Here is an 18,111-nt window from a genome sequence, read left to right on the forward strand (position 1 = left end):
TTTATTTCAAGCAAAGGCTCATTTATTTCAAGCAAGCAGATGCATAATATCCTAGACTGGACAAAGAATTAGCAGCACATACGGCACCCATGATAAGGACTGCCACCGCGAGGTGTGCAACCAAAACAAAATCCTCTGAACTTCTTAATGGGTTCTATTTTTGGGAATCTTCATTCAAACTTGGTTACTATTCTCTAAAGCATATTAGAACAAATTGAAAAGGAACTATATATTTTACTTTATTTATAATAAATATAAAAATAATTAGAACACAGGTGAAAAACGTTTATCAAAAGAGAACTAAGAAAAAGATTTTCTCCGATCCTTCGGATTAATTTTACCTGAATTAGGATTCCATTTACAAATTAATAAACAATATGCCTACACATCACCTAAAAATATACTTATTCGCACTTTGAAAGAAAAGTCTAGATTTATGTGACAAAAATTCCCATTTAACTCTTGGTTAAAAACTTACCATTGTTTTGATTTGCTTACCATACTTGAGATTTGCTTACCATCCCCAAGGGATAAGGATTTGTTAGACAAAATCCTCCCCCATCCCTCAAAAGAAGTTTTATTTCTTTCGCCAAAAATGAGACATTTTCGGAAAAACTCAATTCATCCCCGACGCTGAAAGACGACGTATTTAATTTCCTGAGTGTGATTTGACGAATTAAGGTTATTCCTAGTTATCTAAAGATACATCTCAGACAAACGCGAAATACAATAAAAAATTTCCCAAAACTATACAATAAATAAAAGCATTCAAGACTGTTTTACGACATCCCCAAGGCCATTTTCTTTTAAACATTTCAAGTAAAATTTTTCAATAATGTTGGCGCACTTGTAATACTCAGTTTCAGCATCATTATAATGTCTACAATTGGCAAATATTCTCGTCATGTCACATGTGAATAGTTTTCTATGAACATAATATCGGGCTTTCAATCGTTCACCAACGGTTTTCAAATCTGAAATTATACCGAAATTAAATCATGAAAAGTTAATTAAAAGAAAAAAGTACAATAAACAAGAAAGCATATTCTCCATTCGGAAGTCCAGTCCAATAGCTGCATTTTAAGTTTCTATAGATCTCAGTTTTAAAGAATTGGTTAACAATTGATTATATAAATTCATCCCTTAAATTCCTCCAAAATAAAAATTAATATCCCGGAATGATGAAAAAAAATTAGCAATTTAATATGCGAATATTTTCATTTAGAATTCAATTTGACAAAAAAACACAATGTACTTAAAACATATTCGCGAAAAAATAGTAATTCGTCACAAAATCGGTACTTTACAGACACAGTCAACGCTGTATGTACTCTTTTCAATTTTCTCCAATATTTATTTTATAGAATTAGTCAGTTTGGCAGCTGAGAAACTCGGATAGCCATCAACATATTCTAAACTAAGAATTACTTTGAATAAATTTATCGATATTTTTTCAAACGATGTGTATATGTGAGGTATATTCCTTCTTAATCTCTCTTTCGCTTTTTTAGTTCTTTAGTCTTTAATATAGTTTTTAAGATTGATTTAGATTCAAAACTTGGTATCAAACTGCTAGTGTTATTTTTTTTTATTATTATAAAGATCAACGGGTTTTTGCAAGGTATATGAAACACTTTATTAATGTTTTATTTTTTCCTTCTTGGAACAAACACTTCTTTTCCCAAAATAAGAAAAACATGGAGAAATCGTAGAAACTCGCATCTGCTTCTAAAAGTGCAGTTAATATCCCCCTACCAAAGGTAGTAGGGTCCCTAAGAGGGAGGAAAATCAGGCTTTTTTTTTTTCATTCGAGTTCAAAACCAAGAAAAACAGAGCATAATTTGGCTACAATCTTTCATTTATCCTAAGGTAATATGGAAAAATATTAGGAGGGGGGATGGGCTGAGCCTTCGTGTGCATTTAACTTATAGTAAACTCCAAAATTATATTTTAAAGTTTTTAGATAGTCACTTGGCAAATTTATAAATTAACTAGTATGTAAAAAAGGAACTAGTGTAGAAATTTATTTTCAGCAGATAGGAATTTTTTAGCCTCATTTCGCATGAGGGGGGGGGGAGATTACAGTAAGTCTGGTTCAGTAGAAGGGGGTCTAGGAACAAATGTTGACTTTTAAGAATTTTGTCACACGGAGGGAAGACAAAACTTCAAAAGCAAACAATTTATTAAAGCCAGAAATTAATGAGCTATATTTCCATTCTTAGAGATTGATGTCTAGCCAGCTAATTGCCTAGGCAAAGGGGTTTAGCTTGACATATATGTGAGCGCCGCTGTTAAACACAGTTGATGAAGACAATCTACCTTGACTCTAAGTTCTAGAGCTGGATGGTTGGCTGTAACTAGTTCCAGTCAAGTATCGAATCTCAAATGTGAACAAGAGCTGACTTGGCTCCAATCTTTAGCCAAAAACGTTTCGAGACAAGAGTCCAGTTAGGCATACGATAATCTTTTCTTTCATTTTTACCTATTTTTTATGTCGTTTAAAAAACTAAAAAATGTATTCCAAGGAGTAGTTCACAAAATTACGGGAAAATTACAAGCATATTTGCCCCAACACTAAAAATCAACTTCGGTGGTAGCACTTGGTCTATAGGAGAATAGCTTAAAAACGCCCAAAAAATTCTTTACAAAAAAAGGAGAAACAAACCCTATAAAAAAAATTTGAATAAACAACTTTCAGGGACTAGTTGAAAATGACGGTACAAACTGAGTTTGGAATTGGGAGAAGTAAAAGGGAGATATTTGGAGGAGAGAAGGGAGGAGGCTTTCCAGACCAAACAAACCAATATACCCAAACCTAATCAAAGATTCTCAGAAGGTGAAGAAGGTGGTAGCTGCGTGTACACATCGTATACTGAGAAATTCAGCTTTTCAACATAAGGAAAAGCTAAGTTTAGTAAGTTATCCGTAAAAACTACCATCATTATGGCTATATATTTGTCTATAGACGCATCCTAAATAAGTAAATATAAGCAAAAAAACCCAGAAAAAAAAATATCAGACCATACGTAACGGATTTAAAAACTATAAAGTATGAATATTTCTCAGGTGAAAACAAGTACCTTTTTGGTACTTCAGGTACTTTCATATCTTATAACAGTGCCCTGGAAAATTTCTTAGACTGAGCCTTTCGAAGAGACTTGATTAAATAATCCTGAGAGGCTAAAAGTAATAATGTGATTTTCTTGCCTGACTTAGGTAGCATAGAAGAATTAGTCTAGTTGTGCCTTACCCATGGGAAATTTTATGTGGTCATAGTAGTCTGGCACAGCATTCTTGTCAACTGGTTTGAGAAATGGCCACGCTGATGCATGGTTTTTGACTTGGCTTAATACGTTACGAATTGCTTGTTGAAGCTGATCAATATCTAGTGGTTCTTCTGCACCTGCAAATAGAATTTGAGGTTACAACTTAGTGGTCAGGGAGTCGTTTTCGTTGGCATTTGTGACCACTTCCGATGAGTTATCAGTAAGAATAGTACTTGATACAAATCCAAACTCAATTGCTTTCTATAAATTCAAGTCTAGAAGAAGTTCCTCAGACACCTTTGCTTATAGAAAACCCAACCAACTGCTATTTAGAAATCTGCAACTATTCAAGATAAACGATTATTATTAGGACCTTTTTATGACTTTTGCAATAGCTGCAGAAGGCATAGACACAGATATTTGCTCGATGGGGGTGGGGGAGATGCAGAACTTAAATTCAAATAATAAATATGAAAATTGTAAAAAAAACTCGTTTTCAAGATAGTCTAAAAGTACATTTTTTCTCAATAATCTATGAATATAAGTGAAAACGTGGGACGCAAAACAGATTGGGCCTTACATAACATGTGCATCAAATTGGTCTAATTGGAAATAATTTATTTAACTTGTATCTACCCACATGTGCTGAACGAACGATTTTGACTAGGTTGCGTTCCAGTCCATCTTTTTTTTTAAAGTTGTATTGTTCCATTGGCTAGACGCCCGGATGCGATAGTAGTGAAATTTAACAGCTCCCAGATTCCAAAGCCTAGTAGACTGTGACTTCTTTCAGTTGGATCTTATGGTTAGTATCGAAGGCATAGTAAACGTTTGGAAGCAAGTTTGGAAAAAAGAAATAAGGAACTAGGAGGTTCAGGGAGTTCGACTTTTTCTAGAGCTTTAGCTAGAAACTAGAAATATTTCTTTTAAAGGCAGATTATAATACAACTAATATCGTTCGGTTTAAATTTTCTTTTCCGTCCAATAAGCTAGTGTATTATGGTTGCTTAGAGGCGTTACAAATTTCGAAAGCTTATTCCCACAAAGAGATTAAAAAAAATTAAAAAATAACAGTTTAGAAAAAGAGGAATTTGAGGTAGGGACCTCAAATAATTTGGTTTAGTACAAATGACCTCGGCAATCCAGCGGTAAAGTTATCATTTCAATTTGACAACGTTTTCGAGTGTTTTCTTGGTTGTTCCCTTTGATTATCTGAAATTCAAACACAAGCTTTTGCAATAAAACCTACCATAAATTCAGTACTTAACAAATGTTTTCGCTTTTAATCTTGACAAAAAGGGAGTTGTGAAATTTACTTATTTCTTTACATTGTATTATTTGATCGAAATACACAATAACGTGACAACCGTATGTTAAAAAGCGACGTAGAAGAATTATATAATTGATTTTTGCGTCTTTCACCTGGCTCCCAAGATTTTCCTAAATATTTACCCCTGATCCATTTTATAAGCCGTAAAATATTGAGACAAACTAACAAAATTCAATTTTTCTTTACTTACAAACTATAGGGTATGTTGAACGTTGACAAGAATTTGACTCATCAATTAACCTTATACATTTATCACCAATAACATAAGACACATATAACAAAGTATTCTATTGAAGAAGGAGCTGTCACCCTTTTAATCCTTCCCTCAGTCTTTTCGTTAAAGTTTTGCTAGTGCTCAACTGAATAATTTTTAGGCTAGGGCCGTATTGGGATATTAGGTTCAATTGCATAGATAGAGATTATTGTATTGCGAAAGAACGTTAAAATAGAAAAACAAATGGTAGCTAGCTATTTAAGCAACTTTCCGAAAAATTTACCTGAAATTGTATATAAAACCTATAAGAATGACTATACAGTAGATTTCATCATAAACAGTTTCTAGACTACATTTTCAATACTTAGCGTAGATTCAAAATAAAAGTATGTAAATAAATATAAATAAACAAAAAAACAACATATAAATAAATCATATAAGCTTACAGACATGTAATCAACTTCAAACAAAACAGCTCTAAAAATAACAAAACGGCTGTATAGGCTTTATAGACAAGACAAAACAAATTGAATAACCAAGATTGAATGAAAATACGACAAATTTGTATATTACAAGAAACCCTCTTTTGCTTACTTACATACGACCTATTTTAACATCTATACCACTGATCTTGCAGCCACAACAGAAGCTTTCTTCGCCTGAAATTTGTTTGGAGAAGATTTGGTGAAGCTTCAGACATCTAGCAGTAAACTATTTCCTCTTTTGAGAAAAATTAAGTATTCTCTAATTATACCGACCGAAGCGATAAGACCGAAGCAATATAAATAATCAGTCCCAGTGAATTGATAAATCTAAACTGATGAATCCGACACAACAATTATTTCATCCTTTCTGCGTAAACTACAGGTATAGGATTGTCAAAAACTTCATTATTTGTGAAGAACTTTTTCAACACATTTTCTTTCTAAAATAAAAAATTCTAAAGCAAATTTCAAAAATGTTATTCAGTAGATGGATGAAGCTAAATCTCTGCTATCGACTGATATCAGAACTGTTTTCTTATGTTGCAACATGAAGACTTTATATGGGCTGATAAACTTGCGTAGAAAAAAAACTTGGGTAGGGAGCACAAACCTTAACAGCGGAAAGTTTGGTCCTCCTCAAAACTAAAAACAACATATGAAAGCAAAACCAAGGTTTTCTTCACTGCTTCTCTAAATTTTTATTTCTGCAACAGGATAGGCTAATTTCAGATCTCTAATAAAATCTCTAGATCTGTACAAATCAACTACTGAAAAATGACATAATATATGATAATTAAAGGAGAATCAAAAGCTTTTTGATCGGTCTGACGGATCAGTTTATGAAGGAATAGCAACACACTTTGACGTATTTCTTTATCTCTTTGAAAATATTATTTTTGTAAATACTAACCCGATGGAGACAGAATTCATTTAAGTTATGCTATTCTAAAGCAGTGAGCAGTGTCATAAGCAGCTTCTTAGATATTGAGCAAATTTGGTCAACCAGAATTGCTGCTACATTTTTATTTTACTCCGATTGAGTCTAATACTTTGGTTTCAACTATAACTCTTGGCAACCAAAATGGGAGGCTCCACAGGCTTTCGCTTTAGAATAACACGAGTTTAAAGGGATATGGTTAACATCACCCCAGGTTTGGGTGGCAGAACAAAAAAGCAGAAAAAAAGTATAAGAAATACCAGAAAGGGCAGTTCTTGGTATTCCATTTGGTGCGATTGAAATGACATCTGCTGGTTTCCATCCTGTTTCTCGGAGGCCAGGTATTGCCTCAATCGGTATCTGTCTAACTCCATCCTTAAAACACGTCAAACCTGGATATACTCTGCACATTTCTTCTTGCTTTTGATCAATCAAACGCTTGACTATCTAAAATGCACATAAGTTTGTATATACAAAAACACAAACAAAAGGGAAAACGAAAACTGACCAAACTGTAGTGCCATAGTCAAGTGTCGTGAAAAAAAAATACCTCGTAAGAACAGTCAGATAGAGATTTTCTTCTCAGTTAGGGGTGGATAATTTATCCCCTCCGGTAACAATATATATTAGCTCCAAACTACGGAAATTTAAGTCAACTGAAAAACCAGCTAATACAAAAATATTTGCCAAATGTCAACCAGAAAATTAATTGTATATGATTTATCAGAGGATCTGACAGGAAAGGGTAGAATATCTATTTAGGAAACTCCCATAGGTTTACTCTGTACCACATGCAACAGCTCCAGAAAGAACGAACTAAATTTAGCCACTTCTGGAAGCGCTTCAATGCACACAGTATATAGCTACCCATCAATGTTCGGAACCCTATAATTATAATATGGTTATGGTAAATTATATTTTATTGGGAATGGTTAATTCTGTTCTTCTGGTATAATGCTCCCAAATAGATTATATTCTTTGTAAATTCTGACATTTGCGAGCTAGATATTTTGACACAATCCAATCATAAACTGAACAAGATTCACTTCAAAGACACCAAAACTATCAAATGAATTGCGACTTGGTATTACATTTTTCTTATCCCTGGATAACTGGAAACAGCCCTAAGCTGCGTGGAAAATAAAAAACCAATTGTATGTTAAAAGATCCGAATCTCAATGGCCCTTTTTCATGTCTGGACACAGGACAATCAGATTCCCCAATGATGGTGCAAAGGTCACACATGGAGTGAGAAAATCATTCCTGTTGTAAAAACTTCTTCTGTTAAGGAAGACTTAAAGAAGCAATTGGTTTGGTTTCAAATTGGGTTTGAGAGATTTTGGCATTAAAACTTCATATCTTTGAATTCCTGAGCCCAACCCAAGAACCTGTCCCCTGATCAGTTTGCGTACAGTAAAACGAACTGATTTTTTCTTAAACTGTTCTTTTCATATAAAATAAACAATTTGAAGTCAAACCTTAAGAAAGGTAACTGAAAATGATACCATATACTTTAACATCGTTCCGTTTCTTTTACCTCTTTGTTTTTTTTTTTCCTGAATCATATTACCAGTATTCCCAGCAACCACAAAAGAGATATCGCTGTAAAAATGACTCGGCAAAAAATAAAATAAAAAAGCTGTTGACCTTAACTAGCCGAACATATTGGCTTCGATACCCCGAGATTTATTTGAAAGTAAAAAAAAAAGAAAAAAAAAGTTTACCTCTTTTTGAAGTCGGACAACATTAGCAAATTCTGTATAACATATTTTTGCATTCAGCTGACATCCCATTAATGTAGCACCTTCATATTCTTTGATGTAGCCACCATACACGGTTTTAGGCAAATGAACCTCCATACTAAACCCTTGCTTTTTGAAATATCCTAAAAATAAGAAAAAAGAGATAAAATCGCCAGTCTAAAAATATAATAAGAGACAAGGTTAGTGGTTCAGATAGTAAAAAGACAAAACAAAAAAATTTCCTTGGTGATCAAGCAGAAACAATAGCCTATTTCAAAAAGTAGGTTCAGATTACTGAACGCAGCAATTGAAACATCACTGGTAAAAAAAAATGTTAATAGTTACAGGTTATACAAATTTACCATAAAATAAATGATTTGGATATTTTTGAGGTTGTAATTTAAAAAAAAAAACAACAACAAAAAACACTTGAATAGTTCAAAATGAGGCTCTAATATAAATAAATCACTAGCCCGATTAATCATTTAAACATTCTACCCAAGCAGTTAGCAGCCCAGCATTTACAAAGCAATATATTTGTTATGACTAGAATGGGAAATCCTGTCCTTCATTTATTAGTTTTAATAAATTTATTAGTATATAATAAATTTATATACGGAGATATAATCTTTTCGGTGATTTGAATAGCCTACAATTATTCTTAGAAAAGGAAACACTAATTTGTGATTACCACATTATAAATTTGCGTTTGAACAAATTGCAATACTCGAGTAAATAGGAAGTAAATTAAAACATAAAAAACGAAAAAATAGGAACAGAATCAAATTGTAAGAATTCAGTTTAAATAAGGCAAAAGGATAGAAAAATACAAAGGTCTGCAACGGTTGGGAGAAGGAGATATTTTTCTGGCTTTTCTGGCCTAAATTTCATCATCTTACTAATTCACTTTGAAAATTTAACGGTAATTTTAGAAGTATTCTCGCAATTTAAAAATTGAGACATTTTTAATTGGAGATTTATAATGGCTATCAAACCAAGTCCCTTGAAGAGATTTAGCACAAAATTAAAAAATTAGATTCATAGCAGGTTTAAAGCCATCAATATCAGTGCACCGAGTCGACATTTTTTTATGTTTTGAAGGGGGTCCCGGACAAATCTTCGGAGACCACTTACTCCCCTTTCCCTCCTGTGTGTAGTCTGTAAAATATCTAAGCTCTGTCGAACAGCTTAGGACCCAGGGCCTTGGCACAGACTTGTAAGATAAAAAAAAAAGAAAAAAAGAAAAGCGTTACACTCAATTTTTAAATATCCAATAAAGAAAACAATCAATTGAGTGACTAAGAATAAGAATGTAAAGTTACTAAACATTTTATTAAGCCCATACTGGAACCTTATTAAATTCAGGTGTTAAACTGAATACCCTTCAGCATTCTGCTTTTGTACTTAAGAAAGAAAAATGTACTTGAAAAAAGAAAGTACTTTAGAGAAAAAAAATGCAGAGCATATGGGTGATAACCATTAAACTAAGAAAACACATACCGATTGCAAACTCATCAGCATAAGTGAGGAAATGAAGCATGCCGTGTTTGACATGATAGTCTTTCAAATGGTTCATCAAGTGTGTTCCATAGCCTTTCACCTGTTCACTAGACGTAACAGCACAAAACACGATCTCTGTAAAACCTTGAAGTGGAAACATTCGGAAACAAATACCACCAATTGGTCGACCATCTTTCACTAGGCACAAAGTTCGATGCTTTCTAAATGCAACATGGAAAAATTTACTAGTTATTCTTTATTTGCAAAGCCCTAATATCAGATAAACTATTCATACCAAGGGGGCATTATAGGAATTCGCACAAGATCGGAAGATTAGCCCTCTTCTCCCTGTTCATAAAAAGGAAGAAAATTGAGAACTTGACAAAAAGTCAAAAAGATTTTACTTTCCCCGAGTATGCTAATATGGTACCAAAATCTAGATTGGAGCTGTCTACAAAGCAATTTGGACCAGAAAGCCAATTGGATGTGATTAAAGGAATTACTACCAAGAAGTTATCAAGTTACAATAAAATGATACCAGAGAATACATTGCATGACTCACGTAAGTGTTGAACATTTAAACACCCCTTTCCAAAAAACCAAAACTTCAGATTTTTTCCTATTATGCATTCATACTTAGATTTCTACTAAAGGAGTCACTGTACTAAGCAGGTGGTCACAGAAGGGAAGAAAGAGCTCATTTGATTGAATAATTGTAAAAAAAAATCAATTGCGCTATTAAAGCAATAAATGGGACCACGCCATAGAAAAGTACCGTTTACTGCTGTTTATTTTTCAGATCTATCAAAAGAGTGCTAAAACGATATTAAAAAAAAAGGCCAACTAATTTTAAAAACATAAAAAAATGTACATAACAACTCGCAATTACAGCGATATGCTGTTTCATGGTGGAAGAGAATATTCAAAGGCATCAAATAGAGCTATTAAGATCGAAAGACTTGTCCAGGCAATACCCCGTTGGCTTCAGTTGATTGGATGGAGGCTGGCGAAAAATATAACATACAGGGATACAAATATCTACGGAGTCGTAAAACTAGAAGATTTTGGCTGAAAAAACAGGCTTTATAGACATTAGACAACCTCCCCGTGAATATTAAAAACAAAAATTTGACCTGCCAAAAAAGGGCTGACCAATACGCAGTGACGCAAATTATTTTACCGCAAAAATGAGGTTTGAGCAATGAGGCCGAAATATAAGCTTATATTACTTTAGCCAATATCAGACTAAATGAGCTAGCATTGAGTTAGCTAAGAGGAAAGGGCCTCCCCTGTATCATTTTTCTTCTGGGTTACTTCGTATCGCAGGGGTTGTCATAGAAACATGATAAGGGGTTCATTCGATTAGTAACTGGAAAGTCTAACAGCCTTATTAAGGATCAAAAGTGATTGGAGGGCAACCAGCCTCCCTCTCATGCACTTTTTTGCCCTCATGAGTCCTCATAACCCCCCATTGCTGATCAAAATTTCTTTAGTTTTTCGCAGAGTAATCAAAAAGTACGGTAAGATAAACAGGCCTCCTAAACTAAGGAAATTGGCCACCGTTTCTACATAGGTTCTATAGCAGAAAAGGCAGGCATGTCTGATCTTGGCTATCAGATTAGATTTAAACTGTCAGGGATCGTTCCTTAGTCTAAAGAAGCCACATTTTTCATTGGGAGAAAGAGAGAATTAGGGTGGCCTGCAAATGGGCCAAGAAAAAAAAAAACTTTGTTTCGGGGAGGCTTCCGCCTTATGGAAAAACAAAATCTATGTACATTTTCAAACTGTACGATTGAAATTCCCCTCCCCATCCATACCAAATATTAAAATAAAATAGAATAAAACAATAGATTCCACAAAACTACAGCTTTGACGTTATGACTGAGTGTTCAAAATCCGTCCAAAATGTTAATTACTATCCAAAATTTTAATTCTTAAGCAAAAAAAAGTTAAGTAAAAAGACAAATAAATGTTCTTACAAATAACCTACAATAAAACTGTGTCAATTCGAAAACGGACAGAAACTAATTTAACAAACGTTATCTAAGATTTTTTTTTTTTTTGCAAAAAAAATGTTGAAACTTAAAAAGAGCAAAAATAAAGCCATATGATAAAGTCATATGATAAGTCAAACTTAAAATGAACAGAAATTGCTATGAACAAATGAACGTAACTTAATAAAGAGATAATCAAAATAAGGAAAAAAGAACATATCCCTATTATGAGCTTTTGTTTGTTCATCCAACTGAATAATAGAAATCTAAAAAAAAAAGAATTATTATAGCCGGGTCTTGCACCCTCTTAAGACAGGAGCCCCTTTTGCACTTTGATGAAAATAAAATAAATTTCCAACAGTCTTGTCACTAACAGATGTAAAAATTTATTAAAAATCAAAGGGATCCTTTTTTCATATATAAAGTACACAATATTTAAAATAATCAATCTAGTTTTATTAGTCTGGTATGCCGTAACATTTCATAATACTATCTTCCTTCTATACATAATACAATCAAATGTTGGATCATTCATTAATTCGTTAATGCAGACATTACCTCAATAAACTAAACAGAATACTCCAGAAATTATCAACGTTTATCCTTGAAGTCTTATTTAGGAATCAATTTCTTACAAGTTTCAGTCAAGTAGAATCAAAAGGAAGGTTCGACCAAGAAAAATTTCCTTTACAATATTGAAAGTAAACTTCAAGAAACAAATATAATTATCCTAACGAACTATTTTTTTTTCATTCTGTAACCTTTATTTTTTCTTGTTGTTGCTGATGTTGACAAATAAAAACTAAATAGTCGAAAAAAGATACCAATTTTAGTAAATCGCAAGCAACACTCTAGCCTTTTATAGGGTTCAGGTCATTCTTGTTTCTGGTAGATGTTTCTGGTAGATTTATAAACCTAGATTAGCCTTCTGATTTCGATGTTGTTGTATTTGTTGTTGATGATATAACAAATAAAAAACACACTGTTAAAAATACGAATAGTTCTCTATAAAGGGCAAATGATATTATAAGAAGATTGCTCATTTTAGGTTTTATTTATTCATTCATAGTAATCTCTAGTCGTTTCATATAATTTTATTTCTTCTTGTTGCAGGTTTGAATAACACTCGAATTCACATCTATATGTGAAAACATATTATCGCGCCATGGCAACAATCCTCGTAGAAAATAAAATCATTTTAGTAATTTCGAGATTTCAATATCATCAAACATTCCGAATCCTTTCGTAACTTCAATACTGTAAGACCAATCCTTACAGTAATAATATAACCTCAAAGCAAGTAACAAATTAAAATAAAGATAAATTCAAACTTACGGATCAAAAACAAGTCTTGTGATATATTCCTTTGGCATTTTTGGCAACTGCAAAGAAAACACATTTTGAACGCCAATTAGCCAAAGCATTGTCTGCTTTGAAACCTTTTGCGTCAAAGAATTACCAATTACATGAAATGATATGATGCCAAGGCACTCTTCTTCCTTGGCTGCTTGATCTCTTGGTGCATTATCAGGAAATACCGACTGAAAAAAATACCTATGGCAATATAAAACAAAAACCACACATTAGAATTATGGTTAGTTTTCAGTAGTTATAGTTTTTGACAGGAATTTTTTTTGGAAATAACCTTAAGGACAAAGATAATTTTATTTTCCCCATTGAATCCATACATGATTTTTTTTTTTGCAACTTGAAAATTTGGGCGTGTCCCAGCACGTTCGCCCCGAAGGGGGTACTGAATCTCCTAAAGACCAAGTTTTTTTTCTTAACAGTCCCCCTATGGTCTACGAGGATATCTCTAAAAAATATTTGAAATGTCCGAAATCACAGAAAATATGCAGCATCTTTGATGTTGCATATATTTTGATGCCAGGAGTTCCAAGATCCTGGCGCTAGCTATTTTTTTATTGAAGTCTTTGGCTTATAAAAATTAAAAAGACTGATGTTATTGGATCTTGAGTCATCCCTGGCTTAAAGGTTGCTTTAAAAATCTAGAACTGAAAATGTCTGATCCCCTTCTTTAGAGGAAAAGTAAACTAACTGTCAGTATTCTCAAACAGCCCCCTCCCCCATCATTTTTAGCTGCCCTTCCCCCAGAGACATTAGATCAAAACTTTAACACTATCATTTTGTTCAAAATATTTAAAAGGTCAAATAACTACGCCTCCACGGATAACAAGACCCCCCCCCCCACAGCCCTTGGCAGTAGGGCTATAATTCATGCAAAATGCCCATTAGCATAGAAGATTTTATATTTGTTATTCGGGAAGGGGCCATGTTTGTTCCTGGATCTCCAAAAAGGCTAAGGATATTAAGACCAAATGTTCACGGAATGTCAAGGAGGATGTTGAACAGATCAAAACACACTACGTGCATGTAGGCTGTCAAAAGGCTGAATCAGCAATATTTCAGGAGCAGTGTGGATATTAAATTGGAACTTTTAAGGCTACTCTACTAATATTCAAATAAATCAAAAGAGTTGAACAGCAATCAGGTCGGCAAAATGGTATAGATGCAATATCTCAGAAACAGAATACGATATTAAGTTGAAACTTACGGGGAAAGTAGAGGGGAATGTAAATCTAAACCAAAAGGCAATATGTATATCAAAATTTTCAAAAGAGTGTCTGTGCAATTTTCCAGAGAGCCTAAGGACATTACGTTGGAACTTTCAGGACATGTTATTGTACATATTGAGCTGAATATAAAAAGACATAATACACAATCAAGGTTGTCAAAAGCGCATATAGGCGATATCTCAGGATGTTGCACTAAATCAAAAGAAATTATATGCATCCTGGTTGTCAAAAGGGCGCATATGCAATTTCGCTGGGATGTCCAAGGGTATTAAGGTGAAAAATTCAAGGAATATTGGGAGGATGTAGTCTAAATCATATATATTACGTGAATGCAGGTTGTCAAAAAGGCATATTATTAATACCTTACTAACACCTGAGGGTACTAAGTCGAAACCTTCAGGACTACTACTACTATTAGTACTGCTATTGGGACTACTCGCGACTGCCATACCCGTGGCTGCGACTATGACTGCTTACGACAGTGAATACTTGCAGCCCCAACTGTGACTACTTGTGACTACGGCTGCTACTGCTACTACTGTTGTTGCTACTGCAACTAGTACTATTTCCACTACTATTGAACTAAATCAAAAGAATGTAAGTGTATCCAGGTTGTCAAAATAGCAAAGATGGAATATCTCAGGAACAGGGTAGGATATTAAGTTGAGAGTTTCAGGGAAAGTCAAGGGGAACGTAAAACTAAATCGTAAGAGACTATGTGTACCCAGATAATCGAAAAGGCATCTGTGCAATATCCCAGGAAAAGCTATGGGTACTGCGTTGGAATTTTCAGGGCGTCTTGCTGGGGAATGTTGAGCTAGACCAAGCGAATCAAGTTCAAAATTTTAAGACATGCTGAGGGGAATGGTCGATTAATATTTGTCCACACTCGGATTTTCACAGTTATGCAGATTTTCAATCCGTTTCTTTGAATAACATTCTTGGTACCCATCCATCAAAAGTACGACTATTATTATAATCCTACATAATTTTGTCAAGCATACAAATAGCAAGCCAAGATCTGGATTCTTAAGGGGATTAAAAAAAAAAAGAAGTTTTTTTTCAACTGAAGGCAAGGAGCAATATTAAAACATAAAACGAACAGAAATGGTTAGGTATATGAGGGGTGTTGCCCCCTCCTCAACAAATTGATCTTCACGCATAAGTTTTTGACACTTTTAAAAAAGTTACTTGTTGTTCTAATTAAACAACCCTTGTGTTTCAGGAGCCGTTTTTAAAGAATTGGGATCAAATTTAAAATTTAGTTTAAAGAGCGAGGTGTTGAAAAGGGGGCGACCCCCCCCCTCATATGCGTAATAATTCCTGATCGTTTTAAGTTTTAATGTTACTCCTTGCTTTCAGTTGAAAAACTTGTTTTTTTATATAAATTTCTGATCGTTTTTTAAATAACGCCAGGAAATCAGGCTCGACTTCCACGAAAAAATCCCCCTCCCCACGGAAATATCATCTGAACAATGCAATCCTGGTAAAAATTTACCTAAAGCAATTGACCTTAACATCTCCACGCGTAAAATTGAGTCGGTAAAGAGAAAGCAAGACATACAAAGAAACTTCGTACAGGAATTCTGGTAGATTCCCCCAGTTTAACATTTCCCATGAAAAGTTCACCCCTGGAAACTCCCCTCTCCATGGGAAATTCTCCCCGTGCAAAATCCCTCCCAGCAGAAAATTCATCCTTCCCATCCAAAAATGTACGCATACTTCGTAATAACAAATACTATACGTAAACAATGGGCAAATTTAATAACTTCAAGACCCTTCCCCAGGGGCTGTGGGGGGTCATTTTATCTCTAAAGATACACTTATTGGGCCTTTCAACTATGCTCAACAAAATAGCTATCTCAAAAATTTTGATCGGATGATTTTGGGAAAAAGTGCGTGGGAGGGGGCCTACTTGCCCTCCATTTTTTGTATCACTTAAAAAAGGCACCAGAACTTTTAATTTCCGTTAGAATGAGCATCCGTGATCTTTCTTCTGTCAAAAAATACAAAATTCCACATTTTTCCAGATAGAAGCTTGAAACATGTACAGTTGGGTTCTTTGATACACTGAATCTGATGGTGTGAGTTTCAATAAGATTATATGATTTTTAGGGGTTGTTTCTCCCTTTTTTTGAAAATCAGGTAAATTTTCTCAGGCTCGTAGCCTTTAATGGGTAATGAAACTTATATATTTGAAATCAGTATAATAAGCCGATTCTTTTGATATATCTAATGGCATTAAATTAATCAATAATTTTATTGAGCCGGGTCGCTCCTTACTTACAGTTCGCTACCTGGAACTGTTTGATTAAGATTACTAAGGTGTTCCTTTTTTTTGATGTTATGACACATAAGAACGCATAGATCGCAATAAAGACCATTTCAGTATAGCGTAAATGACATCGTGGGGGGCATTGCGGCAGAAGGAATTGGCAGATTTGTTCTGTAAGCAAGTATTTTTTTTTCTTTATTTACGATATTTCGTACAAAGCACCCTTAACTATGAAGGAATATTTTCGATGGACTTTTAGCTTATTTAAATAACGTGTCAGTAAGTGAATACCTCAGGTCCAAGCATTTTCTTCTGATCTGAAACTACTTCAATAAGATTAGACACTGTTTCTTCACTTAGATCATCTGCCAATTTCATTTTCTTAGGCTCTGGATTCATAGGTGCATCTTCAGATCTTTCACGCTTAACTAATGCTTTTCGTTCAACAGGTGCTGGAACTGGGTTCGATTGCTGAGGGCTTCCAGGTTTGTAGTCTTCATCCCAGATAGGAGAATCAGGATCTCCCAACTCTGTTTCAAGGTCAGAGAGAAAGCTATAAATAAAATTGCAAAACATCATCACGTGAAAAAATATTAAAAACATATTGTGAAAACCTTAAAACAGACAAAACAAGCCTTTGGTTGAATCTTCAGTGCCATAAAGAAAAGACTAGTCAAATTTGATATTCTCGGAAACTTACATATTTCTATTATAAAGATAAGGAAAGAAGTATTTTTGAAACGGAATATAAGACATGGAGCTTTAGCCAAGATTCCTTTAAAATGAGCACTTAAACAGCTCTCTATGATGTTCCAGTACCCTGCTAGCAGTGGGTAAGAAAAAAAAAGAGGGTCAGTGCTAACCATGCACAAGGAAGCTATTTTCCTCGTAATTCAAGCCAGTGGATTCAAGTTTCATGTACAGGGTTTTCATCCATGGTGATTCCAATGGTGTACTTTTTTTCGATCTGAAACCATTTATGAAAGATTTAAGGCCGATTTTCAAAATTCTTATAAATGTGTCTTCGACTTAACATTTAACTACTAAGACCAGTTTAGATAATAGCTACCATTCCCGAATCAGCTAGAAATGGCTATTTTTCTCACTCGCCAGCATTTTTAAAAACGCATTTTTATTTTTTGGTTACTATGGGCCGTGGTTCGTCGTTTACTAGGTTACAAATATTGCTATAACCATGATTAAACTAGAATGGTCGTCATTAGCAGTAGGTTAGCGAAAGAATGATGATGGAAACAACAAAATTTTGACAATCAAATTTTTTTTCCGGTTCTAAATTTTAATAAATGCAGTTAAAATAAATCCTTCCTCTACTATATTAAGTATAACCCAGAAAACCAAAATAAATTTGAAGAGAAGATGAGGAATATTTCATCCCAAATGATCTTATTATAATTTGATACCAAGCCAAATAAACTTCCATTTAATAACACTGTTATATAAAAAACAAAATTATATTCTTCCGTGTATCTACGGAACAGCTGTCTTACATCTGAATTGTTTCATAGCAGGATCCCCACCATTCAGGTTCATTTTAATAATAAAATAAGTTACAAAATATCCAGAGCCCGACTGAGAAGACAAATTCGTAATGCACGGGATGGAAAAAAAATTCTTTAAATATACAACATCCATACTTCACTACATGCAATTCAAACAAGTGTAATTAAACATATTCCCCCGTCAATTGTCCGGTCAACAGCACCACCCATTGACGCGTCCAGCGAAATAAACATAAAAATAAATAAAAGAT

General features: G+C 33.9%; 1 protein-coding gene across 2 annotated transcripts in view; it reads right to left on the reverse strand.

Moving 5' to 3' along the window:
• Positions 1 to 214: 214 nt before the first annotated feature.
• Positions 215 to 18,111, reverse strand: part of LOC136030159 (histone acetyltransferase KAT2B-like) — a 74,897-nt gene continuing 57,000 nt past the window's right edge. For both annotated transcript variants that reach the window (XM_065708885.1, XM_065708886.1), the window contains 7 exons: positions 16,632 to 16,893; positions 12,804 to 13,009; positions 9,475 to 9,695; positions 7,957 to 8,117; positions 6,493 to 6,679; positions 3,251 to 3,403; positions 215 to 974 (listed from right to left, as the gene is read on the reverse strand). In XM_065708885.1, coding sequence (XP_065564957.1) covers positions 769 to 974; positions 3,251 to 3,403; positions 6,493 to 6,679; positions 7,957 to 8,117; positions 9,475 to 9,695; positions 12,804 to 13,009; positions 16,632 to 16,893 — 1,396 coding nt within the window. In that variant the 3' untranslated portion in view covers positions 215 to 768. The remainder of the gene's footprint in view (positions 975 to 3,250; positions 3,404 to 6,492; positions 6,680 to 7,956; positions 8,118 to 9,474; positions 9,696 to 12,803; positions 13,010 to 16,631; positions 16,894 to 18,111) is intronic.

The sequence above is a fragment of the Artemia franciscana genome, chromosome 8 (genome assembly GCF_032884065.1).
Source record: "Artemia franciscana chromosome 8, ASM3288406v1, whole genome shotgun sequence".
Classification (NCBI taxonomy): Eukaryota; Metazoa; Arthropoda; class Branchiopoda; order Anostraca; family Artemiidae; genus Artemia; species Artemia franciscana.